Source organism: Penicillium crustosum (genome assembly GCF_028827405.1).
Source record: "Penicillium crustosum strain IBT 35664 chromosome Unknown utg000003l_segment0_segment0, whole genome shotgun sequence".
In the NCBI taxonomy this organism is placed as follows: domain Eukaryota; kingdom Fungi; phylum Ascomycota; class Eurotiomycetes; order Eurotiales; family Aspergillaceae; genus Penicillium; species Penicillium crustosum.
The window spans coordinates 4,837,656-4,865,415 of NW_026623124.1; the positions used below are offsets into that span (position 1 = coordinate 4,837,656).

Genomic DNA, 27,760 nt, shown 5'->3' on the forward strand with positions numbered 1-27,760 from the left:
CTAGTGTAGCGGAGCAGGCGCGTTATGTATTCCTACTTAAAAGGCAGATTACGGTTTCAGCGGCACTCGATTTCCGCCCTTGCTAGAAGGCCGGGGGAGGGGGAGGGGTCCAGGCCCACCCGACCTCCATCAGGATGTGCCAAGCCGGCCTTCCTGGGGGAATACAATGCGGGGGGTTCGGCGGAGTAAAAATTAAGCTCCAGCTCGGCGCCCGTAATGCCAGGAAGACCGAGACCCGTTCTTGAAGTGATATATAACCACGCATATAGGACGTCCAGGCAGTCTTGGTTCTCAATATTCGACGCGAGATCTATCTTATTTGTATCAGCCGCGCGTTATAGTTCGCTCTACAGTTTGCTCAAATTCCCATGGCGTCTTTGAAAGGAAAAGTCATCAGCATCACCGGTGGTGCATCCGGAATGGGACGTGCCTTGGCACATTTGGCAGGGGCTCGGGGCGCAAAACTAGCCCTAGCAGATACCCAGGAAGACCTATTAACCCGACTGATAGATGATTTGCGACAAAAGGATATCGACGCAGTGGGGACTGTGGTGGACATCAAAGAGTCGCAGCAAGTCAACCACTGGGTGTCCTCGATCATATCGCACTTTGGCACACTGCACGGAGCGGCAAACATGGCGGGCGTGGCGGGGATGAACCGGAGTACCGCAGCTCTCGAAGACACCTCAGACGAGGGGTGGAACCACATTCTCGCCGTGAACCTTACAGGAACCATGAACTGCATTCGGGCCCAAATAAAGGTCATGAGGGAGGGCGCTTCGATAGTCAATGCTGCCAGCACGACCGGACTGGCCGGCCGGCCGAACCTCTGCGCCTACTCGGCAAGCAAGCATGGCGTTGTTGGGCTTACACGATCGGTCGCGGCGGAGGTCGGTCATAGAGGAATTCGCGTCAACGCTGTTGCCCCGTGGGTCTCCCAGCTTGAGTATTGCTTTTTGTCTTTTTCTTTCTTGTTTCCCTGCTAATATCATGACACGATGATGCAGAGGCGCGATTAGCACCCCAATGCTGAAGAGCGTCTTGGCTGAGGAAGGTAATACGGATCAGCGATTTTGGACTTGTCCGTTACAGCGTGAAGGAAAGCCGGAGGAAGTAGCGCGGGCGGTCGCCTATCTCCTTAGCAATGAAGCAAGCTACGTCACGGGGACAGTTCACACTGTCGATGGTGGTTTACTGGCATGAGTGTAGCGCGGCCTTGCGACCTACTGGCGCACATACATTAATTACGATTTACTCGGAGATGTGATTCAAAGCCGAACATGCCAACGTGGAAGAGAGGGGGGGTTGTCGGTGGGGTATAAGAGCCAGAATGCAACAGCCTAGACCGAGCAAGAAAATTAAATTACATTTTATGATCTGAAAAATCATGGGTACTCAACATCGTAACATGCAATTCCCTCCTGGCTCTACAGTGGAAGTTTCGGTCATCGACACAACTACATACCTGACCAATATCAAGGGAAATATTGTCGTCGACCCCGTCTATCCTGGCTACGAGATTCTTAAGATACCCAGCTTTTCTTTCCTCATTCATCATCCGCCCTCTGGTAGCCATGTGCTATTCGATCTCGGGCTACGCAAGAACTGGCGTACACATTTGAGCCCGCACCTTCTCAAGGAAATTCTTGCCGCGCCCTACGACATCCACTGTACCAAGGACGTGGCCGATATACTCGCAGAGCACAATATATCCCCCGATATGATAGACACGGTCATATTCAGTCACCATCACTGGGACCACGTCGGGGATACCACACGCTTTCCCAGCTCAACGCGGATTATGACGGGCCCCGGATACAAGGCCAAATATCTCCCTGGCTGGCCAATCGACCCGGCAGCAACTGAAACAACCTCAGACCTCTATGCAGACCGAGAACTCATTGAAATCAACTTTGAAGACCGATCATCTTCTTTGAATATCCATGGCTATCAGGCATACGACTACTTCGGAGACGGTAGCTTCTATCTTCTCAACGCACCTGGTCATACGACCGGGCATCTCAACGCATTAGTGCGCACCACCAGCGCATCCCCTGGCAGTGATGACACTTTTATCCTTCTCGGTGCCGACACTGCCCATCATTGTAGTGTGTTGCGACCCTCGGCCTATTGCCCGCTTCCAGGGATTCTCCGTCCTGCGCCCGCTAGTCAGGACACGGAGAGTTCTTGCTCCAGCAAAAAGTATCTCGGTTCCCATAGAGTCTTTGCAAAGGAACGTGATGCGGCTAGTACAATTAGCTTTTGCCAAATTCCCGAGCCGAATCCGTATGACGAGGATATTGAGGTGGCTCGACAGTCGCTCGACAAGTTGGTTCCTCTTGACGGGACTGACAATGTTTTTACTATATTTTCCCATGATGATACCTTGGCCGATGTCATCGATTTCTTTCCCGGGATGGCAAATGAATGGAAGGCCAAAGAATGGAAGGCAAGGGGACATTGGAAATTTTTGGCACCACTGCGATTGACCGAAAGCATTGAATAAGAGCGGAACCCCCCCCCCAAAATAGCATAGGAATATCTTTCGCATCCATAAAGCGACCAAATCAATACAATCTACCTGCCTGCTTTATTTTTATGAGAATTGCCGATTTTCTATGTATCCGGGAATCTACTCGGTCGGGTGGTCGGTTTAAATAAAGGGGTCAGTATATATAATATACCTAGGCGTCTCATGTAGCTTCGATCTCTAACGTCCAGTTCCAAAGTTTCAAACAATTGAATGAAATCTGTCTCCAAGGTTGCCCCATCTTCATTCCTCTTTCTTTTCTGTGTTTTCAACAATGAGTTTACCAGTCCCTCAATATGACTACCCACGGAAGGAGGCCTCCTGGTGTGTCCGGGATGCCCTGCTCTTCAACCTTAGTATCGGCGTCGCGCCAAACAACATTGAACTACTGCATGTCAGTGCCTTGTCGGGTCTCACTTCAAGACTATACCTCGTTGACTCATGCTATGTAGGAGTCAAGTCCGGCTTTCCAAATTTTCCCAACCTATGCGACCGTACTTGGTAGATCACGTTCCAGAAATCCTTCCACGAAGAGCTACATATATTAACTCAGCCCTATTTTAGGACATAAGGGGACCAACCAAGACGTCGTCGACTTCATGTCCCTTCAGAAACCCACCGACATTGATTTACCTGGCGTTCCGAGCTTCGATCGTTCGCGTGTCGTAGATGGCGAGAAATGCATCCTGATTCATCGGCCGTTGCCTCCCAGTTCCAGTGGTCATCAGTTCCATCTCGAGCAAAAACTTTCGGGGATATATGACAAAGGGAAGCTGGGTACAATCATTGAAACTACAACGAGATTGGTTGATACTTTATCCAACGTCTCATATGCAACTGTTATCGGGAGTGTAGTTGCGAAAGGGCAAGGAAACTGGGGGGGACCAAAAGGTATTCTCTTTCGTTATCGTTCAATTAATATTCTTCCGAGAGCATGAAAACTAACACATATCACTTCTAGCTACCCAGCAAGTGCGGCATCATATACCAGATCGTACACACGATCACAGTGCTCGATGTGACATACCATGGATGGCCGCCCTGCTGTACCGGTGAGCAGCGATTCTCTCATGGCCATGATTATACATATATTTAACATCTATGTACAGCTTGAATGGGGACTATAACCCTCTTCACATAGATCCACAAGCAGCTCACCAAGCTGGATTCGAGCGGCCAATTGTACACGGTCTCTACACATGGAACACGATCGCCTACAAAATTTCTCAGATTCTTTTCCCGGGAAACTATACTGCACTGAAGCAATACCAGGCTCGCTTTTCGGCTCCTGTGTATCCCGAAGACAAGCTGACTATCCATATTTGGCGAATCGGACCCAGTCAGCGTGATGAAGGGGAGGAAGCTCGGTTTGTGGCCACCAATCAGAATGGAATTACAGTTCTTTCAAATGGCATCGTTGTCTGGAGAGCACAGGAGGAGTCAAGATTGTAGGATAGATGTTCAATATAGTCCCAGGTGGTCATATGAGATAAACCGTGTTTTCCGAACTCTAGAGTTGGCATGAAAGCCGAGGCCGAATATTCTGCGGTGCAATACATCAAACTGATAAAATCGATCCCGTAACGCTGCATACTCTGCCATTTCCCAAAAATTTTCAAAAAAAATAAAAAAATAAAAGAATCCAACCCATCATGGTGCACTTCACAGCCGTTATCCTAGGGCACCCGCTCCAAGCCCTCAAGTTCTGCTACTCTTTCTTCGCTCAGTGCTTCATTGATATAACAGAGCGAGTTCTGCTTCCTCATTACCCAACTTACCAGTCCCTCCGCACAAGACTAGCCCGGGCATACCTCGGAGCAGCTGCCATTCATCTCCCAGACATCGTTCACCGTCTGCCTGTATCAAACTGCCCGGCTTCCCGAGCACGGCCAGTAGAAGGCGCGAACTGGAAAGGTTACATCATCCCTGGATCATGCACTTTACTTGACAACGACGATGAATACAAATACATTATTATCCTATACGCTCACGGCGGGGGCTATGTTCGGGGAGAGGCAAGACAGTATCTTAACTACATGGAACGGTGGATCAACGCAGCGGCCGGAAAAGGTATCAAGCTGATCTTTTTAAGCGTGGAGTATCGTATGTCCATTCCCCAAGTTCTTTTGATCATTATTTTCTATGTAGTCAACTAACATTCATCCAGCCTTGAGTACAGAGGCAGCTCATCCAGCCCAGCGGACTTCCTTCCTCGACGGCTACCAGTATCTTCTAGACGAAGGAGTCCCCGCGAATAAGATCATCTTCATGGGAGATTCAGCTGGAGGTAGGCTTATGACCAACAATTGATGAAGCAAAGTGGTTACTGATTCACTATTCCACCATCAGCTGCATTGAGCATCCTATCAGCACTAGAGCTACCCAAATTGGGCCTTCCCCAGCCAGCTGGCAGCGTTCTCATTTCCCCATGGCTTGATACAACTTTATCTCTGTATAATTCGGGCGGGAGCCCTATGGTCGAAACAGACTACATCAACACCGCTAATAGGTCTGTTCCCGAGATGTTTCGCCTTTTTCTTGGGGGGATTGACGGCGCCGATCCAGATGTAAATCCATTGCATCGACCAATCGAAGAAATTCAGTCCCTCAACCCCCAGCTCATCCTAACAGGCGGAGCGGAAATGGCTATGCTTGATGGTCGGCATTGGGCAGAACTCTGTGCCAGGGCAGGGGTTCGGCATAAGCTGGTTTTGGAATGGGGTCAGTTGCATATCTACGCATTGGGGTCTGCGTGGCTAAGTCAAGAAGTCCGCGAGAAGACAGACAAACAAATAATGCAGTGGATAGATGAATGTACCTCTTGATTGTCTTTTTCCTCCGAAGTGATGTCTCGAAACCACCTAGTTTGACACAATATCGTAGAATACATTGTAGGTGCAGTACCAAATCGGCGATGCATTCAGCCTTGGAACTCCGCGCATTTCCGTACCCCTCGGTCAACGATGTAGTGCTGTGTACCGGCAATCAAATATCTACTGATTCCCCGATCAATGCCGATTGGATCTAATAGTGTCGGGTAGCGCCCACCCGATTGATTATACCACGCTACAGCCACACCCAACTGAACTGTCTAGTCAAAGACCATCAATCGCCATTGTTTTCAACCACGCTCCTCGGTATACTTTGTTTCGTTATGCCTATCACCGTTACGATCCTCTACCCCAACGTGGATAATCTCCAACTGGACATCCAAAAGTACCTGGATAGCCACATGCCGAAAGTAGTGGAACTGATGGGGCCATATGGCTTAAAAGGTATGCATGCCGTGGATTAGCTTCTTTATTATGACACTCAGACGTACATCGTTAGCGATCCGTGCCGTTAGCCTCCAACCGCCTCGATCGCAGGACATGGGCCGCGGGTATGCGCTCCAGGTACAGCTGGACTGGGATTCACTTGCGCAATTCCAGCATGGTTATGAGATGACTAGTGAAGTCCTGATGGCGGATATTGACTCATTCAGTAATACAAAGCCGTTGATTATGACAGGAGATGTTATTTTGGAGCGACAGGTTCAGGCAGTGAGATTGGATTGAAGAATTGTATTAGATTGCAATTACAGCATAATACTGTACGCATTGATGGGATAAGAGAACCTCTCGGGAGCTCATCCAAGATGAGATAATTGAATCAATTCAAAAGACACAAATGTGCGACTCTGGGATAGGCCCTGTTGAAGTGTCCTTGCTTGCGTACAAAAAGTGGGAAAAGGGGGCTGAACCCTCATAACTCAGCACACGTCACGAATTCTCCAATATAGACAAAGGAAACATGACACTTGAATGAGCTCGATATTTTTTGCACGTATTTAACTGCCTCCACATTCCCCAAAACTAGAGCACATAATTGCATTTTATCTAGACCTTCGGTAGACTCGAAAGAATAATGCTCTCTTGTCTCTTCCCTTATCTTGTTGTGTCCATCGATCACTTGAATTGGGGATCGAACTTGCAGCCACTCACATGTAACCATATAGAGGTACAGTCTCGATTCTATGAAAGCATTAGCATAAATTTAGTTCAGCCTGGGATGGCAAAAGATATTCAAGCGGTCAACTCACTTTACACAGTTCATCTCTATCTGCGCCCTTGTAAAGCTCATAAACCGCATCCCCAACACGCGTAGGGGTTTTCGCCATGCCTGCCATCTCAATCCCCAGTGACATGTCCTTCAGAATCATCGGCATGAGAAACGAAACCTCATAGCCATTACTCGCGGGGCCAGGCACAAGTCCCGGCACAGGCTGGGCATAGTCAACCGCCCAAGAGTAACCACTTGATTTCTTGAAGCATTCAAAGAGAACCTTCCGATCAACCCCATTGCCGATTCCCATTGCGAATGCTTCTGCAAGGAGTGCCATGTTACTGCAGGCCAGATAGTTGTTCGCAATCTTGGAGGCCAAGCCAGTCGAAAAGCCACCACAGAATATAATCCGATCCTCCATTGCCATGGGCGTGATGGTGTTCAAAATTCGTGATTTGGTTTGTGAAGGTCCATCGGGGTGTCCGATGAGGAAAGCTAGCGTTCCATCGCCTGCGCATTTGATCCCGCCCTATTTCCAAAAAAAAGTCTGTTAATTCATCATGTTCCCCGTGAGATCCATACTTTCCAGAGGGAGATGGGAGTGGAGAAGTGAACTTACAGAAACGGGAGCATCCACATACAGCCCAATATCGGCTGCAGAGAGTTTTTCCTGGATATCCCGAGTTGTTCCCAAATCAATGGTACTACACTCCAGTAACAACCGATTTCGATCTGCGGGGGCATTGATCACTCCTGTGACAGAGTCCAGATATACCGAGCGAACATGGGCGGATGCCGTTACTATAGAAATCACAGTTGAGGCCCGTGAAGCAGCTTCCTTTGCAGTTTTAACAACTTCAACAGGGCCATGCTGGCCGAGCTCATATTTGAACTCCTCACAGGCGTCTTGGTTGAGGTCATTTACTATCAATGTTGTGGTCGGCGGAAGAGAGCGGCGAATGTTTGCAGCCATCCGATAACCCATGCGGCCAAGGCCTAAAATAGTGCTTAGTGGAAAGTATCATTTGTATTCAAAGATCAATCATACCGATAAAAGCAACATCACACTCGTATGGCATAGTTGTTGTTGTCAAGATCCCTAAAAGTGGCCTCTCAATGCCCTGCAATTCCCCGAGCTTTTAAAAGCAGACAGACACATCGGTGCGAGCGCACAATTTCCTAATTCTCGGGGTAAACTTCGGTCTAGAGCTCGCTGCCGACCAGTTTGAATGGTATGAGATTGCCGATTATCCGAGGCTAACCCGATAAAGATTCAGCGCAAGCGTTGGTCTCATACTAACTCTCTAGGTCCAGAACTCGGTGGCCTTATTTTAAGAAAAGTAGTAGAACCTAAGTACAATATACTTGGTGGGTGTTAAAAGGATTATTCTGCCTTCGGCTCGTTAGGGATTTTTGCAATACAGAGTCTATGTAATCCAGTCCTGCGCGAAGAGAAAGACTGCAATTTTACACCCAGGAAGGCACATTGAGCTATCGGGATTGTGGCGAGCTCATTCCTATAATTTGGGAAGTATATTGATTCCAATGACTGAGGAAGGAAAGGTAAAAATCATGGGCACTAATAGACCTCGACAAGAAAGAACCAAATGACTGACAAACTCAGGAAAAGCTGGCTATAGAACAAACAGGCGAACTGTTTCTCGGAGAGGGGCAGTGTATATCTTACGGGGGTGACAGAACAAAAGGTGGACCGTAGAAAACGGAGCAGAAGGGGGAGTAATATCAGTATCCCTGATCTCGTCTGTTTAGTCATCGTTAAGGGTCCTTTCCTTCTTCATTCTCCCAAGTGGATTTCGAATGTTCTTCTCAGAAGCTGGTTCAAGGCCTATACTTCCACTTTGTGTCATATTGTCACTGCCGGTGGCGGCGACCCGGTCACCAAAGAGACCCGCTACTTCTTCGAGCGTCAGTCCCTTTGTTTCTGGGAAATAGAACCAGATGACTGGTAGTCCGCAAGCAGGAACAAGAATAAAGATGAGGTAGAACCTCCATCCGATGGTGCTGAATGCTGTGGGAGCAATCTCAGCGAAGACTGTTTGACATCCAAAAGGCCTTGGTTAGCAAGAGATCATTGATGGCAGAGCTGACGACAGATGCAGAGAAATGGAGAAGCATACGTAGTGCAGGCGCAAAGTACGATATGATCGAAACAGCCATCCCGGTTGTACGCATGTAGGTTGGGAAAATTTCCGCGCAGTACACGTAGGAGGTCACGTCCAGGCAGAATCCATAAAAGGTCGTGTATAGGTAGACGAACAAGACCCCGAATCCGCAGCCCACTCGGTTCCCTGTGCCAGCGTATTGAGCTACCATTGCAGTATACAAGGATAGGCATATCACAGAGCCGAGCTGGAAAAAAGAAGAGTAGGTCAGTACTCGTTTACAACTCAATGATGAAGGATGTACGCCCTACCAAACCCCAAAATAGCAGATTTTTCCGCCCGACTCGATCAATCATCTTGGCATTGAAAAAGTTGCCCACGGCAGACCATGCATCGTATATACCGAGCAAGAGTATTGAACGCCATCCGGTGATTCCTAGCTTTTCATAGAGAATTACCTTGCCGAGGGTTAGACATATTACGAGGCTTTTCGCAATCATCTAGATTAACCTACCTGATAAGTGATAATAACGAGTACCCCTGAGCACTGCAACAGGCCACTATTTTGAAGACGGTTAGACTTATATCATGGTCTGAGAACCGAATTAGGTTGCAAACTCACGGGGTCAGAACCGCAATCACAAACCGTTTGCGCATCGAAGGCTGTTTCAAACCAGTCATAATTGTTCGGTTCTCGGCCTTTTCCAATTGAAGCTGTTCTCTGATCTGTGCAAATTCAGATGCCGCAAACAAGTTATCTGGGTCAGCCGGGTTTTTATGCAGCTCAACAAGTGTCCTTTCTGCTTGGTCAAAACGTTGCCGACTGATCAGCCATCGGGGCGACTCCGGTAGCCATATTAGGGCTATAGCTAGAAAAAGTGGTGGTAAACCTTGGTGATCAATGGTTAGTGTTTAGGTTTAGATCTCCTTTGGTGGGCCACGAATAAGACTGTGGAAGTAATACGGTGTCATACGTACCACTGAGCCCTAAAGCCAGTCGCCATTGCAGTTGCGGATTCGAGGCAAAAGAACAACCAAGGCCGGCAAACACTGCTGTTGTCTGCAATCTTTTTATTAGATTGATTATACGCATTTTCGGTTTTCTGATGTACTTACGCCTCCCACAACAAGGAAAAATCCATGCTGTCCGACCAGATGACCGCGTCGTGATGCGGGGCTGATCTCACTCTGATAGACTGGCACAATGGTTTGAAAGAATCCTGAGCTAGTCAATGTCAGATGTGTGAGCCTTATATTGTATTATGGCGGTCCTACCAAAGGCCTGACAGCAATCGCCCCAGTAATAACATGGGAACGTTGACCGCGGATCCAATCAAGACACCGCCAGTTATCCCTGCAATACATCCAACGAGTAGTGTGAAGCGTCTCCCAATACGTTCGGCAGTCCATGCCCCCAATGCAGCGCCGAGAATACCACCACCAAAGTAGCACGCGGGAATGCCTATGCAACAGTAAGGGAATGTGAAGTCCAAGGCGGCAGGGTTAAGGCCCAGGCAAAGAACTTACCACCGATGACACTTGTTGTCTCGTTGATATCCAAGCCAAAGTAATCATAGAAAGATGGCATTCCCAAAACGGGCCCGGTCACATTTACTGTGAAGCCGAAGGTGAACGAGCCCAGGGCAGCCGTAATGACCACGAGCAGGTTGTATGTGCTGACCGTGCCTTGTCCAGTCATCATGTAGATCAAGAGGAAGAGAGAATCAGAATCATTCTATTCCGGTGGGAGAGATCATAGACCAAAGGATGGCCAACTATTAATGATGAATGGGTCGAAGCTGTAGCTGCAGCTGCAGCTGCACGGGTCTCCGCATTAGCCCCAGCTTCAGTACCCCGGATTTTAATCTGTCGCTTTGAAAAGTGTGCGCTACTCTCTAGAAAGTACTATTTTCGGCGCCAAATAATGAGTCTAGGAATAGGTCCGATTTGAGGAATCCATTTTCGGACTATGGGAATTTCGTTTTGCGCAGAGTAACACCGAAGAAAAGCTTAAATATCAGCAGAAAAGAGCATATAACTCGCACATATTTCTCATGATTGGCCACATTGCAGCCAAGGCGTTAGAATACAACTATTGTCCACTCATAGCAATAACCGAGCCTCGGTCAGCTGGCGGCTTTTCCCTATGAGGCAACGCGCGACTGTGCCACTAAACTGTACTTTCAACCGACCTGCGGAGACAACTTGGCGTGGGAGGGAAAGCCGAATAGTAAGATAGATAATCGAACAACGTAGATAGGCACCATATAGAGGTTGACGATTTTGAGAGTTCGGCTACAACATTTACATATTGATCAGAATGCATCCAGCTTTACAGCGAGACTTGTGTTATGGTATGCGACCAACCCGCCGTCATATAACCAGTCACGACCAAAATGGAGCAAGCGTTGTCCTCGCCTCGCCAAATTTACTCTATCTCGATCGAGGTGGGTATGCGATTACCCGTACATATGCACTGGACCAGGTGCCAGCACAGCTTGGGAAGGACCAGGACTTGAACGCTTACCTTTCCTCGGATGGCGACAACTATCCCACATCACAGCTCCACGGGGGCAGCCAACCTGTGGTTCCAGGAGGCGTGAACTTCTTACAGGGAGACTTCGGTCCTTCTGCGATCACCCCGATGCATCGAACCATCTCTGTCGACTATGTAGTAGTTGTTGAGGGAGAACTGGTCCTTGAATTGGACGATGGAACCAAAACACCTCTCAAAATCGGGGTACGCATGCTTACATTCTAATTTTTTTCCCCTTAAACTGTTCAGAGTCTAACTCTTTGACTAGGACTCCGTGATTCAGCGAGCAACCATGCACCGTTGGGTGAATCCGTCCGTTGACAAACCTGCACGATTCGTCGCCACTACAGTTGCTTGCATCCCATTCGAAATTGAAGGGCATCTCATCCAGCAAGAGTATTCGGATTAGTCATCCGATAAAGTTCGATTCCTGAAGTAAAATCACGAGTCCGCGATATAATTAGTTGACTCTGTCGGAGTGATCCGTAGTAGCCGGCAGTGTCTGAGGGTGCGGGGAAGTGGGGAAGATGGAGAAGGAGTAGGCGGTTACTCTCTACTTGTACTGGGGGTCTACGGAAGTGCTGTACTCTGATATTCTCCCTTCTGCTCCTGTCTCAATTCTTTCGATGCCACTATTCATAACTATCGTCTTCCCAAATCGATAAAATCTTGTGAACCTACGCTGTATTTCTGTCGGTAGCATACCGGGGCATCCCGCTGAAACGGCTGTCCGTTCGGCTTCCTCGCCAGCTATGGCTCGCAAAGCACGCGCGTGTGTGCCCTGTCACGAACGAAAAGTTAGATGTGATGCCGCTGACATTGGATTACCATGTACACGTTGTATCAACGCCGATCGTTCTGTGTCCTGCGAGCTGGTTCAGCAAGATCGGTTACAAGGGTGAGCCTTCCCGCTTGATATAAACGGAACAGAATAATAATGGCTGTTTGGTAGCGGTAAGAGAAAACGCGCAAATGCACAGCCAGTCGAAGGCGAGCGATCAGAAAGCTTAGCAGAGTCCGCCTCCGCTCCCTATCCTTCAAGACCTCGATCCGAGCCCGCCGCAGCGACTCCACGCTTCTCCGACCACGATCTGTCCATAGGCAGGGAAGAGATTATTCCACGGCTGGTAGGTTCGCTCCTCATCAGATGAAGATTGCGACATAGTTAGCGTCAATTGGTCTTTACGATGACGTCTCTTACAGCTTCGATAGAGTACGTCTGGGCTACCCCAGGAGCCCTTGGGTCAACCTACATCCGTGGCTGGAAATGTTGCTACCAACCCCATTTCCCACTCGGCTGCCCAACTACATTCCCCATTTGAGTCCTCAGAATCAGCGTCATCATCAACACAAGTCGGGCAGCCCGTGGGAGAAAACGATTTTCAGCTGCAGGTATGTCGAGAAATGTCGCAGTGGCAGTCCGCAGCCCCACTTGGCACACCAACATCCAGCAGCCCACAAAGCAAAGGACAAGAAATTATGGAATATCATGGGGGCACCAATTCAATGACAATTCTCAGTGAGGTTCTAGGCCGTGCACCGCCAAAGAGACTTGTCAGAATAGTGCTTCGAGATCCTGGATCTGATCCACGGCATCAATTGGAGAGCACTGGGCTTGATGATGCAGATATAGAGTATCTACAACGCAAAGGAGCGCTCGATTTACCACCACCTCATTTATGGTTTGGCTCTCTGCACCTTAGCTCTCGTGAATGATTTGTATTAACGTTTACGTGCTAGTGATGAGTTTCTCCGTCTCTATTTTCAATTCGTCTACATCTATGCCCCTGTCATCGATCGAATCCAGTTCCTGAGAGACTACCGCAATGGAACCGTGTCAAAGTTTCTTTTCTACAGCATTCTAGCAAGTGTTACACCCTACGCTCCCACTAATTTGATCCGAGATATTGGTTTCGAGAATTATCAGTCCGCTCAGAAGACCTTTATTGACCGCGCCCGACTCCTCTATGACGTTGGGGTTGAGAAAAACCAGCTTCACCAACTTCAAGGATCTCTGGTCCTTAGCCACTTATATGTTTCATTATATACAGAAAAGGACTATCGGTACTGGCTATCAAATGCAGTGCGGATTGCGACCAAAATGGGACTCCATAAGGAAGAAGTCGGCAAGAACGCGGGGCTTCCTCTCCGCAAACTCCTCAGGCGTGTGTGGTGGGTTTTGTACAATCGCGATGCACTCCTCGTGTTCAATGGCCTCGACAACTTACGGCGGATCCATGATACAGACTTTGACACCTTAGAGCTCACGCTAGAGGATTGGGATAATGGAACAATCCCAGAGGAATTCGAAGATATTCTACAGCCAGTTACAAAGTTGCACAAGAGCTTTCTGGTGGCGAGTTGTCAATTGTCATTAATCAGTGAGTCTAATCCTGACTCTAACCCTACTATATGATGCGTTCAAGACACTCCCTCGGGATATGAACATTGGATTAATCGTTCATCTAGCGTCCCAGGTCATGCAGACAATGACACGAACTCCAGTATGGTCGGAAACTACCTGGGATGAACTAGAGAAAAAAATATTACGTTGGCAGAAAGATATTCCACCAGAGTTGCATTGCTCTGCAAATCACGAGTGGGGTGTTGACAATTTCTGGGTGCTTGTGCTCGAGGCGCGAATTCATGTTTTTAAATGCATGGTGTACCGTACAGCCCGAGATGCCTTCAAATCACGAAACCTGGACATATCGCATCGTGCAACACAGAAACTACACCACGCGATGCTCGAACTTGATACTATCATTGATCGGATTATGGTGCATGGCTTGGTAGAATATTGTCCCATGTTCCTGTGAGTTACCTTTTCCCGATATATCCAGCGCGCTCCCCCTGGCTTACTCTACTCCCTTAGATATAATTGCGCCTCCACAATCATAGCTCTCCACATTGAGCGAGCTATAGGTCAAGCCCAGGATATCCAAAGTAAACTACTCGCCTCTTTACGGATCCAAACTGATCTTGAATTTCTTCGAAAACTTTCCAGATCATGGTACCCCATTAATTGGGCAGTCCAGATGTTTGAGGTGGTTATACAACGCACTGGTCTCTCGGTGGCAATTGCTGGGGAACAAGCCTTCCAATGTGGCACTCAGGACCCCTTCAATTGCAATGATGGCGGGGACCCAGGTCATACAGCGGACTTTAATGGCGATTCATATTTATCGTCGGCAGGCCTGTGGAACCTTGATCTTGGGATCGATATCCCGTTTCCTGGATTTGAGAGGTCTGTGGGATTGATGAATGGAGAAAATATGTTTCCGGATTTCTTGTCTCGGGATCAATGGAACATACCTATGTAAGATATGGGGAACAAGGGTTCTTGTCAACTATAATAGTATTAGGTACCTTCGCATCCGTACCGTCCTTTCACTCTTTCGGATTGACAGAAGCGACGCTGCGAGTCCGGGCCCTTCTGGGCGCCCGGGCCATTACTGTACAGGTCTCCAATTAAGTAGCCAAGCTCATCAGCCTCAGGCACCATGCTTTTGAACCAGTTAGCGAACTCATAGTGTAGGAGGGGCCATCGTTAGTATATCTCAATCGACTGAAGCACACGAGTCTAGAAAGTGTCCCCACATCTGGGAAGAAGAGACAGAGCATAAGCAAGTAGAGATGAGTTTTAGTAGGCGTATTCAGGCCGGGTCCAAGTATCAATTATATACAAGGCACGTCCTAACAATCAGTGGCCGAGAATGTTCCATTGGTATTGCCAACTGCCTTTATTTCGGTGGCATACAGTAGTGCCGGACTTCGAAACTGACAACTGCGTCACGCTATAGCATGTAATCGCCCTTTAATCTTGGAGTTCAAAGGTGTCTGCTTCTACGTCTGGCTTTGGAATAATTGGCTATATCCGACCCTTATCCATCCTCTAGATAATGGAGTTTATTTACCGCTAGTATATTGGTTCTATTTAAGGCCAACTAAACGAGAATAGAAGACTAAGGGTAAGAACCGTAGAGGCGTATACTAAGCGGTCCTTTAGTAGAGTTCAAGAATTTATACAGGCTACAATCATCCTAGATGATCGAAAAGAAATAAAATCGGTATATCTATCGTCACTTCCCTCTAACACCTAATCTTTACAGCCATTCTAATTTTAAGATAGAAGATCAAAAAACCTCAATGGCGTAAGGCATAATAGTGAACTAAAAGAAAGAGAAGCTAAACTTATAAGATATGATTTCCTGAGAAGGGTCTCGTCTTTATGGCAGACAGATCATCAAACGTTTATCCCAAGGTTGCTCAAAGTGGTCATCTTATTTGTTCTTATTCTTCAACTATATCTCTTTACTAGAGTAAGAGTCGGATCTTTCATTCCTTCTAGCAAGGATAAATATAAAAGAGGTCTTCGATACAAAGTAGGGTTTCATTACTCTAGCGATCAGGCTACCTTCTTCTCTCCCTCGAACTAGTACACAGTGCTCTCTTTCGGGTTAACACTGTGGACGATCTAGCACAATTCTATTGCGATAGAAAGATGAGACCTTAGAAAAGCTAGTCCTTAGATATGCCATGGCAGATAGACCCTAAGAGGTTCCTTTAACGAAGTAAAAGTTTTGTTCCTACTTACGCTAAATCTTCGCCGCTACGGGATACTTTAGATACTTTAGTGAACTAGTAACGATCTACCGTATTCAACGAAATCTAGGGAAGAAAGTCGAAAGTTAGTCCCTATAACCACGAAAGAAACCCCGAAAGAGGCCATAGTACTAAAGTTTGTTAAGGGAAGGTATGGATCTGCACCTGTGTCTCAAACCATAGCACACTAGGGAGCAGAAACTTTTCCAGAGCATTATTAAGCCCACTGCTCCTCTATAGATATAGTGCTAGCTGCTCTCGACGAGGCGGAACAATCTGACTATATTGAGTACTTCTAAGGCTACGTCCAATTTTAATGAGCGCGGCTTGCCGAGCGAATTGCCAGCAGAAGTCCAGAAAAGTATTCTAAAAAACCAGATATGGTAAGAATGAGAGATCGGATCGACTTGTTTGAGCGAAGTCACGATGCGAACTCCCTTAAGCAGGAGAAGCTGAAATATAGGAAGGCGCAAGTTTGATATCGTCTTTCTGAGCTCAAGCAATATCAAAATCGGTGGGTACGGGAGAAAAGAGACCAGAAAATCATCATCCGGGGAAATGAAGAGCCGGCGCACTTAGAAAATGACATTTGCACACGCGCTTAAATGTTTATCGGAGCACTCTTTCCCCACCGTACTCCAAAACATCAATGAAAACTTTTGACACCAAGTAGTCATGGGCCGAGATCCAGATTTGCCCTCACTCGATCTACCACTTCACTCCATTCCCCACGTTTTCTTAGTTTGATTTCACTGGCTTATTCCCTCGCCCGATTTGAGGCCAATGATATCTTCTCTTCCTCAACTTCCCTTTCCTGACACCGTGCGTTATAACCTCCCATTGCTCTAGGATTAGCTTGATAGATTCTTCATCTATGTGGGCCGTATCTCTCGAGCCTTGGCTAAGAAGCTCTATCTCAAGAGCGGTAAGCTTTCTCGTAGACAGAGCTCTAGTAAGTTCCACATCAACCCCCTTCAGAGGATATGTGATGATTGCGGTCAAGCCTGCATATTGTCAAAATTGTTGGAAAGGAAAGTTATGGTTCCTATCTCAAGGATCACTTACCGGATAAACTTTTCGTGATGCAAGAAACTGTTCCAAATCCTATCCCCGGGAGAATGTCAAATTTGTTCCGGTGAGCGGCAAATTGTTTAGGGAAGAGTATTAGGCTGGAAAATCCATTGTAGACCCCAAATACAAGTTCCTTAGATGGTATTAGATCTCCGAAATGTGATTATAGATTGTAATTTACCTTGCTTGCTGCTGTGAGCCCGGTTGGTATGCCCTCGACAGTCTCGGGCAACTCTACATAGGGGTCACCCCAGAGTTTCGGCGCATTGTGCAAGCCTTGAGTGAATGCGAAGGCAACATCAATGGGAGCTCGAACGGCAGTAACGGAGGCTTTCCCGATTCCCTTCATGCTGGAGGCAAATGCAGATCGCTTGCCCGAGTGTATAGACCCCTTCTCAAAAATTGATCGGAAGAGCTCTTGAGCTGATGCACCAAAGTGGCTGAGCCCTCCGCCGATCTCTGCTGCTGAATCAATAAAAGCAAAAGCCATTCCCGAGAATGGATCTCGAGGCCCGATGTTCAAATTATATTTTTGCGGTCGAAGTCTAAAACAATATAGTTAACTTAGGTAGCCATGATAATATCCACTGATCATATACATACAGCTCAATTTTGTCAGTACTAAGCAAACCTCTGTTAACTAGGAGCGCCACACCACTAGAGCCGATCTGAATGTCTGTTCCTCGAATTTTCCAAGCCGCTGGGCGCGAGTTTACGATCCTGCAACTCAGATCAGAATGCTCAAGCTGATGGTGGAATGACGTGACTCCAGCATCGACGCCGCTCTCGTTACGAACTTGCTCCCCGAGTTCTTTTGCTCTCTGTTTGATATCTGGCTCAAGGGCAGCGCCGATAGCCGCAGCGAGATCGGGCGCAGTTAGTTTTTTAAACGGAATAGGCTTGGGGCCTGCGCCTATTTTCGCGATAGTATCCCCCCAGAATGGCTGATCGCCAAAGAAGGGGACGATAATTGAAGGCTTTCCACAAGCCATAGCCGCAGCCGTTGTACCGGCGCCGCCGTGGTGTACCACGCAAGAAATCTTTTCAAAAATCCAGTCATGTGGACAACTTCCTATAAAATGAACGTTGGGAGGAATCACCAAGTCTTCACTGCCTAATTCGCCCCATCCTTGTGAGATAATGGCTCGTACCCCGGCCAGCTTCACTGCTTCCAACAACAATAAAGTAAGTTCCTTGGGGTCATCTACAATTATGGAGCCAAATCCGATGTATATTGGTGGCGGCCCATTGAGAAATTCCTCCAATTCAGGAGGGGGAATGTATGGAGATGACATGGGCAAAAAGTAAAATCCCGAAATGGATATGTGCGCAGCCCAATCTTCAGGTCTTCTTATTAGAGTAGGCGACCTAGAGAGTACTAATGTGAGGAGAAAATCACTATGTAGAATGAGAGCGTTACTCACCAGCAGTAGGTGTATGGTATACGGAGTTGAGATAAGATCGTTGGTCCAGAAGATCTGTCCAGAGGCTTGAGTCCCAGAGTTTTGCGTCTGAATGAGTTGATTACGTCTCCCAACCCCTCCCACGTGAGCATTTCAACGAATATGTATGATAGGTAATTCATCACGCTTCCTTTTGAAGAAGATGCATGTAAGTTTGCCAATGGGTGAGGGAAAGAATGGGTGGGCGACCAAGGCATCCTGCTTTGTATTAGCATTTCCAAATCCATTTAAAATAACGACGCATCCCTTACGTGAACATGATATGCAAAGGTACGCCTAACTTCTCTGCACAGTGTATATGGGCAAATGAAGGCGGATTGGCGATAATCGCATTGGCAAAGAAAGGCTTCGAGTCTTCATCTGTGCTCTGAAAGCATGCTCGCCAGCAACCATCAAGGATTTCTCTGATATCTGCTCGGTTTTGTTGTATATCTCCACTTCGAAGACTGTTCATGCTGGGCATTAAGCCGGGGTTCTTTACCATATACGCCATAAGCCTTTTTGGATCGCCTCCAATATTGAAAAATTCCAAGCCGTGAGTCTCGACAAATTCCTTGAATGTGCCATGAGTCGCGATTCGAATGCGGTGTCCTGCTCGGGCAAGAGCGAGTCCAAGGGCAACAAAAGGCTGTATGTCTCCACGAGACCCAACAACTTGGATCACTATGTTGAGTGAAGGCGGCGCGTGGCAATCTTGAATCTTTGTTTTCATATCGCGTGTCTTGTAAGCTGGACGCCGCCAATGAGGTGAAGTAGTCATCATTTCGGGCTTCTCAACGTCAATATTCAGCCGTCCATTATCTGGATATCGATCAGCTTGTTCAGGTTCCATTTCTCTTTTAGCGACAGAAAGTGGATAAGTATAACCATACCGGTGATAGTGGTCTTAGCTCCTCCACAATTGACATCGTGGTTCGTGATATTGAACATCTTGTAACGAGAAGTTGCCTTAACGATTAAATGCTCGTGGGATTTCGAGGTAGGACCTTTCTTCGGGATGGTTCGAAGTATTCCAAGTCAGAAAAATCATTCAAAGCTCAGTTACACTGCATAGTGGTACAAAAGACATAGTGAGATTATCTTTTCTACGAAGTGATAGCGAGGTGCAACTGTCAACGAAAAAATGATGTCAGTAGAATTTAGAACCTTGGTTAGGCTTCTCCAAAACCCAACTTGGGTCCGACTTCTATAACCCAATCCAACCCTTGACCCAATACTGGGTACCCATTGGGACCGCAGGAAACCCCAATTTTGCATAAAAAAGAGCTCTTCCAGGCGTTCATAACCCTACAAAGTCATCGAAATAAAATACTATTTTTTTACACCTGTTCTGGTTTCACTACTATATTCTTCATGACCTCACCTGCCATAGTAGGAAATTTTAAGTATTCTCTATAAAATAGAAGTGAGAAAGCCTGGTTTTTAAATTGTTTACTTTATAAAATTATAGAATCATTTCTTATAGTACTATCTGCCTAAAATAGGAAAAATGTCAACCTGAGGCCATTCTATTGATGTCTCAGGACCTTTATATGTAGAGTTCTTTCATCATTGCAGGGGGATGGCAGCCACACTTCTTAGAAGAAGCATATGGAAGATGCATGGAATCAGCATTGTCATCGTTATGCACACAATTTGGTACAGAGATCTATACGAACCAGATCATCTCCATGACTTCCCCTTAGCCAGGATTAGTCTATATATAAAGAATACATTATGTTCTCCTCTCCATCATTGTATTACCTGCTTGACCAGCCGGTGCTATCCTGAAAACTAGTATTCTTAACACTAATACCCAAATACGGGTCTTAGGGAGAAAGCGGAAATATAGGGAGGATGATATATTTAAGCATTATTAGGATCATTTGTAAATAATCCATTATTTAAGAAATCGGAGGGCGGTCCTGCATGAATGACTTAACGATGCAACAGCTGTCTCGATGATTGTCTCAGTGAAATTGGAATAGCAGTGCAGATACTGTTTACTTTATATATGAATTTGAAATATAATATTATGTTGATCTGGCTGAGAGATCGAAATTCGAGGCAAAAGTTGAAAGTGAAATACACAAAATTACAGCTATAGAATCTTGGCATATTTATCATATCTGTTACCCAATTGGGTTCTGGAGAAGTCTGACCTTGGAATCATCAAAACCACCAAATGAAGAAAACCCATTCAATTTGACGCTTTCCAAATGCCAGTAACTTCACAGTAACCCGTCAATCGCGATGATGTCTTTTCGCGGGGCGTGATGTCATTCATAAATGTGAAATAAAACATGACGTCCTAAGCCACTCGTGATCTTCATTCATTCCTTTCTTCGGGAAGTGACCAATAGAATCGAACGATAGCAAATGTTGCTGAAGTGGTTCGATTACTAAATGATCAAAAAATGGAGCTGTCTAGATTTGATTCAAAGTTTCAGGCTTAACAATCAACTTGGGCGTGCGTAAGTTAGACGTATCTGAATTCATTTGAACAGATTTCTTAGTGAGGAAAAGGAAATTACTAGGATCATTGAGAGAGAATATGCTGCATGTAGTCGCCCCCAGGAGTATCATAGTTCCTAGAGGACCCACAGCTCATGAAGCCCATATCTATGAGAAAGAGAGAGGATGACAGGTCAGTCTCAACAAAGCAACTAAACCCACCTAGTAAAGCTGGAAAGACTGAGCTGGCAATCCCATTCCAAATCATTAATATATGGACAAAATAAATATTTTCTGAAAAGGTATGTATAATCCTGAAGATTCCGAACAGGAGCATTATACGATGGTAGTATGTTACGGAAATGTATTTGTCTTTATGTACCTAGGTATCTTTGAAATTTGTACTTGTATAGTATGGCTATATGTACTCCGCATAACGTGGATCATTACTAAGGTTCTATGAGGCTAAAGAATATGCACAAAATTATCCCATTAACCAAAAGAACAAGAAACAAAGAAATACATACATTGTTCCAATTGCAGACTATAAAAAACCAGAAAACAGATTTATAAAGCTGTTCACACGTAGACTACTCCGTACCGACATACCAGTGGAGCTGCTCCCGACCTTCCAACCTCAACCCTCCAAACCACACACTCCCCTGAAAATCCCAATCCACACCTTGACATTGGGAAATAGGGCTCAAAATCAAACCCAAACGGAACAACTCATCTCAATCCCACCAAAAAAACCCAAAAAACAACCCAACCTCAGAACTACAAACTACAAAGCAACCCCCGCACCTCGCCCAAAATGCCCGACTCGGACGACGAAGCCCTCTTCGCCGCCCTCGAAAACGAAGATGACACCCTCTACCGCGACCAGCGCATTCACCAACTAAACGCCGAGCTCGCAGCCACAAAAAACAACCACTCCGCACGCGCAACAAGCGGCACCACAGGCCTACTCCAAAACGAAGTCTACCCGACACTCTCGTCAGACCAGTCCGTGTTGGACTTCACGACGCGCACAAGCAGGTGTCTGGTGCACTTTGCGCATCCTGATTTCGCGCGGTGCGCGGTTATGGATATGAGGCTTGGCGAGCTGGCAAGTGTGCACCACGAGGTTTCGTTTGCGCGGGTGGATGTCCGTAACACGCCGTTTATTGCGCACAAACTTGGGATTAAGGTTTTGCCTTGCGTTATTGGGTTTAAGGATGGGGTTGGAATTGATCGCATTGTTGGGTTTGAGGGGCTTGATGCTAGGGGCTTTGATGGGGTTGAAGGGTTTGATGTCAAGGTCTTGGAGAAGAGGTTGGTTTTCAAGGGGATTCTTTTCGCAGTGAAGATTGGGGGTGGGGATGAGGATGATGATGTGAGGGAGGAGGAAGATAGTGATGACGGCGCTGGTGGGAGGGGATTTGGGAGGAAGAAACGTGGGATTCGGGATTCCAATCCCAATGTGAGAAACCGTGGTGACGACGACGATGATGATTGGGACTAAAAGTACTGGTTATGTGAGGTTTATACCCGTGGGGAAAGGGTATTGGGATGTTGATTCATGATTTCTGTATATTAACGGATTGATGACCTATATTGATGTTCATAGATGGATACTTCGTAACATACCCATGGCCATATATGCATATATACCAAGGCTTATACAAGCTCTAAACTAGCCATCGAAGTACCTTGGAGATCTCCACCGGGACTACGCGTATGCTCCAGGAATAAGTCTTGTGCAACTTGAGATTGAAGATTGAAGAATCAAAGTAAATGGGATTGTAGCCAGACACGAAAGAACAAAGCAGACTGTCATCATAGAATTACAGGCAAAAAAATATCAAAGACCGTAAACACAGAGCCATCTCGACGGCAAAGGCAAACCAAAACGAAAAGAAAAAAAAAAAAAAAAAGCAGAAGCATAGCAAAACAGTACCCTAGAGTTACAACAAATGCCGCGAAACTGAGGCTAGAAGAAGAACACGGGGGAATTCTATACATAGAAGCAGAAGTAGAAACAGAAGCAGAAGCAGAACGTTGTCGCACATCCATAAGCTCCACGTTGACGCCAGATGCCCTTGAAAAACCGAGACCCGAGAGAAAACAGCACTGTCCGGACTCAAAAAGCAAGGCTTATTCTAAATAGCCACGTTCTTCATTTCGCCGAGGACCTCCGATTCAATGGCGGCCGAGGACTCCGCAGAGTCGGTTTTCTCGATTTTCTCGATTTTCTCAGCCTTGTCAGATTCCTTAGATTCATTGGGCTTGGGGAACCCTTCATTCTCCTTATTAGAGATTTGTGGGGTTACAACCTCCATAAGATCTTCAGCCTGAGGCTCCTTGTCGTTTTCCTTCACGTCTTCGGAGATTGTGGGTCCTACAGCGACAGCGGGACTTGTTGTCTCCTCAGTCACGCGTGCAAGAGGACTGGACACGCCGAATGGCGTCTTGGGACTTTGAGCATTTCCACTCTTGGAGAAACGGTGCGGCGAACGGCCCCGTTCTTCAGTGCGCGTGGGGCTGCCGTAGGGGGACTCCCGACTACTGGACCGGTTGCCTGAAGCGTTCACACCCAGACCATTGGGTACAGGGCCCTTCCGGCGAGGTGCACGGCGGCCATACTTCTGATCCGTCCTCCAACGCAGGATATCCAGGTATGGGGGCTCCACATTTTGGTTCTTGAATGGTTTCAGCTTCAGCTCATCCGTCTGCTCGTCAACAACGACGTGCCCGCTGCATAGATCATCGGCGAGAGTCGCGAGGAATCCAGCCCACGACCGAGCGACGACGTATTTGCAGTCGTAATCTCGGCCGAAAATAATCACCTGGCCCCATTTTCCAGTGGGGCCGGGTGCCAGATCAATGGCCAGGTTGTTGCCGCCCCAATCACGGGCGAGGGGAATCCAAGCGGGGTGTGCGTAGGCTTTCTGAACTGCACCGGGAGGCTGGGAGTCCTGGCGCTCGAGCAGGTCTGCTTGCCACATTGTGGACGAGGGCTGCTGAGACGGACCGGCCGCGGAGGAGCTTGCCGCAGAGCTGGGTGCGGGTGGGTTTTGCATCGTGGTTGCGTTGCTGAGATATTCGTCGTTGACCTTTTTCCAGTTCCACCATTCCTGAACGATCTCCTCGCAGTCGAGCAGCATGGCGCTGAAGATGACACCGGTGGGTTGGCCGCCACGTTCTTGGCCGTCATGGACCATTAACGATTCTCGCACCTCTAGTGGCAGACTGCAGTCGAGTTCATGCTCCAATTCATTAATGTCGTTCTGGGTACATCCTTCACCGAGCTGGTCAAGGAGCTCCTCATAATTGCTTTCTAACCAGCGTTCGATCTTCCTCCAGGAGTGAGCGACCGGCGGCGGCGGTGGTGCTCCGTCGTGGAAACTTTGCATCTGAATTTCTGGCGCACCCTCGCCTTGTTCGTTCGATCGTCTTTTCTGAGATGCAACTGACCTCATCCCTGGTGAGTAGGGTTGGGTGGGAGAACCCAACTCGTCGGGGGGAGGCATTCCACTCGGATGCTTGTGCAGTTGCAGATCCTTTTGTAGGCTCGTCATCGTAGGGGTTGGAGAGGTCCGGGCGAGACTCGATTGCGCTGGTTGCGATAGATGTGAGCGGTTCGTGACGACTTTGGCTGAGAGGAACGTGTCTCCCGGTACGGTAGGGGGAGTCGTGGGAGGCATGACGGTCATAGGAGGTCATGGTATGCCAAAAGGAACGCCATGTCGAACTCAACCTGCATCATGTCAGTGGACATGAACCTTGTCTTTACATCCAGATCTAGACATCCAGAGATAAACTAACATATTCGCCATGGTGTCACAGTAGAGAAGGGGGAAAAAACGGGCGCAGGGGGGTTAAAACCGAGAATCAGGTCGCAAAATCGGTCATTGGAGACGGGGGAAAACGTGTCCCGACGCGGGGATAATGAAAACGAGGGGATTCAAAATTCAGAAGAGGGAAAGAAGATGTTGAAAATGTGAAGATGTGAAGACGTGGTAGGGGCAACCTTGGGAAGTCCAGAATCCAGAATTAGGTAAGGAAGGAGAAAAGGTGGAGGGGGGAAGAGAAAGAGGGTTTGGGTCTTTTTTAATTTCCTTGGAAACACAAGGCTTTTAAAATGCTTAGGATAATATAAATTGGTCTTCTTTTAAAATCTAGAAACTGTTAGGGTTATTTACTTCAATTGTTATGATATGACTCTATCTCATCCACCCCCCTGGCCGCATTCAGCGAGGCCTCGACGTGTATGGTATGTAGATCCCTTTGATATGATGTCGACAACCCATTCTAAGCTTTTGAATGCGAATATGGGGTATTCTTGCCAAGGATGTGTGTTTTATTGTACTGCATCCAGTCAATACATGTCTTCCAGGCTACATACAATCACACGTGTATCTGAATGCCATTGTCCAAACCCTTACGGCAAAAGCAGTTCAAATTAAGCTTCCTCAAAAGATCTGTGAAATGGAAGACCCCAGCTCCCAATATGTGGCAAGGCATTTAGGTAAAAGAAGTACATAGAAATAGGAACACGGAATCGGACATCCTGAAGTGCCGACGTCGGGTTCCCTTGACTCCGTGCTTCCCCTAACAATCTATGTACGGCGTACGGAGTATTCCGTACAGCGAAATAGATAGAAAATTAGCGCCTGGTGAGTGGATCTCGGGGAAAGGACTGTGGCTAGCGAATAGGAGTCAATAGGGCTAACAATAGGGGGAGAAGTCCACGTCTCAACAAAAATAGAAAGTAATATGCGATATGTACGGAGTAATATAGGACTTTTAACACACATGTACTCCGTATTAAGCCTGCGAATCAAACTGTTCAGTAATTCCACGATGTAGATCCTTATTATTGAAAAACTCTTTATATTCCAAGTCTAAAATATACATGGAAAACCCCCGGGGGGGATATTAGGATCAGCGCTGGGCTCTTATAGGCTTGACTCCACATTAGAATAAGGAAACCTTCCAATTTTGATTCGTTTCAACGGTGTGGCTAGTTCAGGGCTTGGTGCGATATCCATCTTGGCGTTCAGGAACTTTCAGGAACTTGGCCGGACCTTTGTTATTCCTTTAGCTCCACATTTACGCCGACAACATTATCTCTCCTATACCTGAAATACAAACACAAAATGTGAGATCCTGTAGTGATGGATCATTTAAGCTTTTATATCAACCATCTGAAGTCTCCAGGGCTATGTCTGTGGATTTAGTCATTTCATGGGTCATGTCCATTTTGTCACATGACCCAAATGTTTCGATACGATCAGTCTTTGAGATAACGCTAATCCAAGTATAGACTAGCGTGTTTTGGGGTATCAGAGAGTGATTTCGATCTATCCTGTGACTGCATCCATCCTTAGGATAGAGCTTATTTAAGGACTACAGGCAGGTTGTTGATAATCACAATGCCCTTTCTTATTCATTTACGCCTTGCACACTCTCATAATACTCTCAATTTTGGCCATATCCTCCCCGAAGTCCTTACCAAGCTTACGCAGCCTTATTGACTTTGACAGCATCCGTACGCGCATCTGCGCTGAGAACATAGCCAAAAATGAGAAATGGCGCGGAGGAAGGATCATTGACAACAGAATAAAGACCCATACCCACAATACTGGCTTCATCAGCCAGGGCGACAAACCACCCGATACTAGCAAGCCCGTTAATCGCACCGATGACCTCACCGCCGATAAGAATGAAGGAGAGGAAGGCCGAAAGGAAGAACAGAATCTGTCGCTTCCACATTTTCGTGTCAATTTCCTCTGCTGTGCCAATGACTTCCTGCATCGATACGATGACCTGGTGAATCATCAAAATGGGCACTGACACAGCATTGACCATATCCAAACCGGTCCTGCTGCGGCGTGCGTAGATGCACTGTGATATGATGGTAATTTTGAGGCCTCTGTGAAAGTCCCCGGACCCATATCGGCAAGTGCGACGGAGACTCCGCCATTTTGCATTTCGTGGACAAGTTGACGGAACTGTGCGTTGGCGGTAGTGCGGTGAACAGCTGTGTTGCCCTCCGTTGAAGGTATAATGGTTGATATTGTCTTTGTTCCCGTGCCATTGCCGGCGAGCAGACCGTTGATCAGATATCTCATGCGCTATCCCGTGTTTACTATGTCGACTTGCAGATGGCAATCGTTCGTTAGCGTTGATGAGCACTACATCAGGGCCATAATTCAGACATCCTTGCACAGCCACTTTGACTTGGTTGATTGTATCACCCGAGTGGGCCTCAACCTCCTGCAAGTCATTGTCAGTGTATAAATATATATATGACTTAAATAAGTTAGGAAGGCCGAATACGTTGTCAAACATATCACGGTTCGTTTTGGTCCTTACCATGTCAACCCCCCAGTCATAGAACCGTAAAGCATCACGCAGAGGTTTGTGGTATCCGTTGCCGCTGGCTGACAGAAGACCCCAGGTAATGTGTAGTACTAGCCTTACTATCAGGAATACCGATATGAGGGCATCAAGACATCTCCTATCCCGTTGCCTGAGCTATATAGATGAAGGATTTTGATAGACGCTCCCCTGTTCTATTACCAAAGGTTAAAATGAAGCTTCCATTTGTCCCCTGTCTCTTCGCTAACGCGAGTACGGTTCTTGTGGGCGAGATTCGCGGCGCCTACCGACATATTTTTATCTGATAGGCCTACCAGGCCGCAGCGAGGAAGACCTAGCAAAAGGATTAATGCTTTGGTGAGTTAATACCAAAAAGACGGATTTGAGTGGGAAAAACGCTTGGCTCATAACAACGCGCTTGAGGCGGCCAAGATGGCTGAAACTAGTATTGTCCAAGGGAATTGTTAGCTGCTATATTCACTTGCAGGTTGTCCGGATTGTGTGATAGACGAAGACGTGCAACCAATTTTGTATGTTATGTTGAAGAAAGGGTCGGGGCGATCCGGTTAGCGTTGCGCTAGGTTATATT

General features: G+C 47.0%; 15 protein-coding genes across 15 annotated transcripts; 9 read left to right on the top strand and 6 right to left on the bottom strand.

Annotated features, from left to right (window-relative positions):
• Positions 1-368: 368 nt before the first annotated feature.
• Positions 369-1,203, top strand: N7487_008929 (SDR family NAD(P)-dependent oxidoreductase; the record flags this gene model as incomplete). The annotated part of the gene is made up of 2 exons (XM_056876659.1): positions 369-928; positions 1,008-1,203. 2 exons carry the CDS (start codon positions 369-371, stop codon positions 1,201-1,203), a joined length of 756 nt encoding a protein of 251 aa, XP_056728847.1.
• Positions 1,204-1,408: 205 nt separating this feature from the next.
• N7487_008930 (MBL fold metallo-hydrolase) lies at positions 1,409-2,506 on the top strand (the record flags this gene model as incomplete). Its single annotated transcript, XM_056876660.1, has 1 exon — positions 1,409-2,506. The coding sequence occupies one exon, from the start codon at positions 1,409-1,411 to the stop codon at positions 2,504-2,506; it is 1,098 nt and encodes a 365-aa protein (XP_056728848.1).
• A 298-nt stretch (positions 2,507-2,804) lies between these two features.
• Positions 2,805-3,982, top strand: N7487_008931 (uncharacterized protein; the record flags this gene model as incomplete). The annotated part of the gene is made up of 4 exons (XM_056876661.1): positions 2,805-3,024; positions 3,095-3,421; positions 3,492-3,582; positions 3,640-3,982. 4 exons carry the CDS (start codon positions 2,805-2,807, stop codon positions 3,980-3,982), a joined length of 981 nt encoding a protein of 326 aa, XP_056728849.1.
• Positions 3,983-4,182: 200 nt separating this feature from the next.
• Positions 4,183-5,355, top strand: N7487_008932 (uncharacterized protein; the record flags this gene model as incomplete). The annotated part of the gene is made up of 3 exons (XM_056876662.1): positions 4,183-4,633; positions 4,698-4,817; positions 4,880-5,355. 3 exons carry the CDS (start codon positions 4,183-4,185, stop codon positions 5,353-5,355), a joined length of 1,047 nt encoding a protein of 348 aa, XP_056728850.1.
• Positions 5,356-5,684: 329 nt separating this feature from the next.
• N7487_008933 (uncharacterized protein) lies at positions 5,685-6,087 on the top strand (the record flags this gene model as incomplete). Its single annotated transcript, XM_056876663.1, has 2 exons — positions 5,685-5,805; positions 5,861-6,087. 2 exons carry the CDS (start codon positions 5,685-5,687, stop codon positions 6,085-6,087), a joined length of 348 nt encoding a protein of 115 aa, XP_056728851.1.
• A 390-nt stretch (positions 6,088-6,477) lies between these two features.
• On the bottom strand, positions 6,478-7,653 carry N7487_008934 (NAD(P)-dependent oxidoreductase; the record flags this gene model as incomplete). Its single annotated transcript, XM_056876664.1, has 4 exons — positions 6,478-6,543; positions 6,612-7,103; positions 7,194-7,570; positions 7,623-7,653. 4 exons carry the CDS (start codon positions 7,651-7,653, stop codon positions 6,478-6,480), a joined length of 966 nt encoding a protein of 321 aa, XP_056728852.1.
• Positions 7,654-8,340: 687 nt separating this feature from the next.
• On the bottom strand, positions 8,341-10,396 carry N7487_008935 (uncharacterized protein; the record flags this gene model as incomplete). The annotated part of the gene is given in 9 exon segments (XM_056876665.1): positions 8,341-8,627; positions 8,713-8,944; positions 9,009-9,197; positions 9,212-9,257; positions 9,320-9,560; positions 9,676-9,757; positions 9,814-9,922; positions 9,973-10,159; positions 10,225-10,396. 9 exon segments carry the CDS (start codon positions 10,394-10,396, stop codon positions 8,341-8,343), a joined length of 1,545 nt encoding a protein of 514 aa, XP_056728853.1.
• A 621-nt stretch (positions 10,397-11,017) lies between these two features.
• Positions 11,018-11,642, top strand: N7487_008936 (uncharacterized protein; the record flags this gene model as incomplete). Its single annotated transcript, XM_056876666.1, has 2 exons — positions 11,018-11,437; positions 11,502-11,642. 2 exons carry the CDS (start codon positions 11,018-11,020, stop codon positions 11,640-11,642), a joined length of 561 nt encoding a protein of 186 aa, XP_056728854.1.
• A 995-nt stretch (positions 11,643-12,637) lies between these two features.
• On the top strand, positions 12,638-14,556 carry N7487_008937 (fungal specific transcription factor domain-containing protein; the record flags this gene model as incomplete). Its single annotated transcript, XM_056876667.1, has 4 exons — positions 12,638-12,915; positions 12,974-13,614; positions 13,703-14,048; positions 14,109-14,556. 4 exons carry the CDS (start codon positions 12,638-12,640, stop codon positions 14,554-14,556), a joined length of 1,713 nt encoding a protein of 570 aa, XP_056728855.1.
• A 1,671-nt stretch (positions 14,557-16,227) lies between these two features.
• N7487_008938 (uncharacterized protein) lies at positions 16,228-16,443 on the top strand (the record flags this gene model as incomplete). The annotated part of the gene is made up of 2 exons (XM_056876668.1): positions 16,228-16,311; positions 16,339-16,443. The coding sequence occupies 2 exons, from the start codon at positions 16,228-16,230 to the stop codon at positions 16,441-16,443; spliced, it is 189 nt and encodes a 62-aa protein (XP_056728856.1).
• Positions 16,444-17,072: 629 nt separating this feature from the next.
• N7487_008939 (glycosyltransferase) lies at positions 17,073-18,204 on the bottom strand (the record flags this gene model as incomplete). The annotated part of the gene is made up of 2 exons (XM_056876669.1): positions 17,073-17,454; positions 17,513-18,204. 2 exons carry the CDS (start codon positions 18,202-18,204, stop codon positions 17,073-17,075), a joined length of 1,074 nt encoding a protein of 357 aa, XP_056728857.1.
• Positions 18,205-18,619: 415 nt separating this feature from the next.
• On the bottom strand, positions 18,620-19,302 carry N7487_008940 (uncharacterized protein; the record flags this gene model as incomplete). The annotated part of the gene is made up of 2 exons (XM_056876670.1): positions 18,620-19,173; positions 19,245-19,302. 2 exons carry the CDS (start codon positions 19,300-19,302, stop codon positions 18,620-18,622), a joined length of 612 nt encoding a protein of 203 aa, XP_056728858.1.
• A 2,317-nt stretch (positions 19,303-21,619) lies between these two features.
• N7487_008941 (uncharacterized protein) lies at positions 21,620-22,309 on the top strand (the record flags this gene model as incomplete). The annotated part of the gene is made up of 1 exon (XM_056876671.1): positions 21,620-22,309. One exon carries the CDS (start codon positions 21,620-21,622, stop codon positions 22,307-22,309), a length of 690 nt encoding a protein of 229 aa, XP_056728859.1.
• Positions 22,310-22,946: 637 nt separating this feature from the next.
• On the bottom strand, positions 22,947-24,652 carry N7487_008942 (SMI1/KNR4 family protein; the record flags this gene model as incomplete). Its single annotated transcript, XM_056876672.1, is given in 3 exon segments — positions 22,947-24,245; positions 24,262-24,544; positions 24,613-24,652. The coding sequence occupies 3 exon segments, from the start codon at positions 24,621-24,623 to the stop codon at positions 22,947-22,949; spliced, it is 1,593 nt and encodes a 530-aa protein (XP_056728860.1). The 5' UTR covers positions 24,624-24,652.
• Positions 24,653-26,307: 1,655 nt separating this feature from the next.
• Positions 26,308-26,921, bottom strand: N7487_008943 (uncharacterized protein; the record flags this gene model as incomplete). The annotated part of the gene is made up of 2 exons (XM_056876673.1): positions 26,308-26,616; positions 26,667-26,921. The coding sequence occupies 2 exons, from the start codon at positions 26,919-26,921 to the stop codon at positions 26,308-26,310; spliced, it is 564 nt and encodes a 187-aa protein (XP_056728861.1).
• Positions 26,922-27,760: the final 839 nt, after the last annotated feature.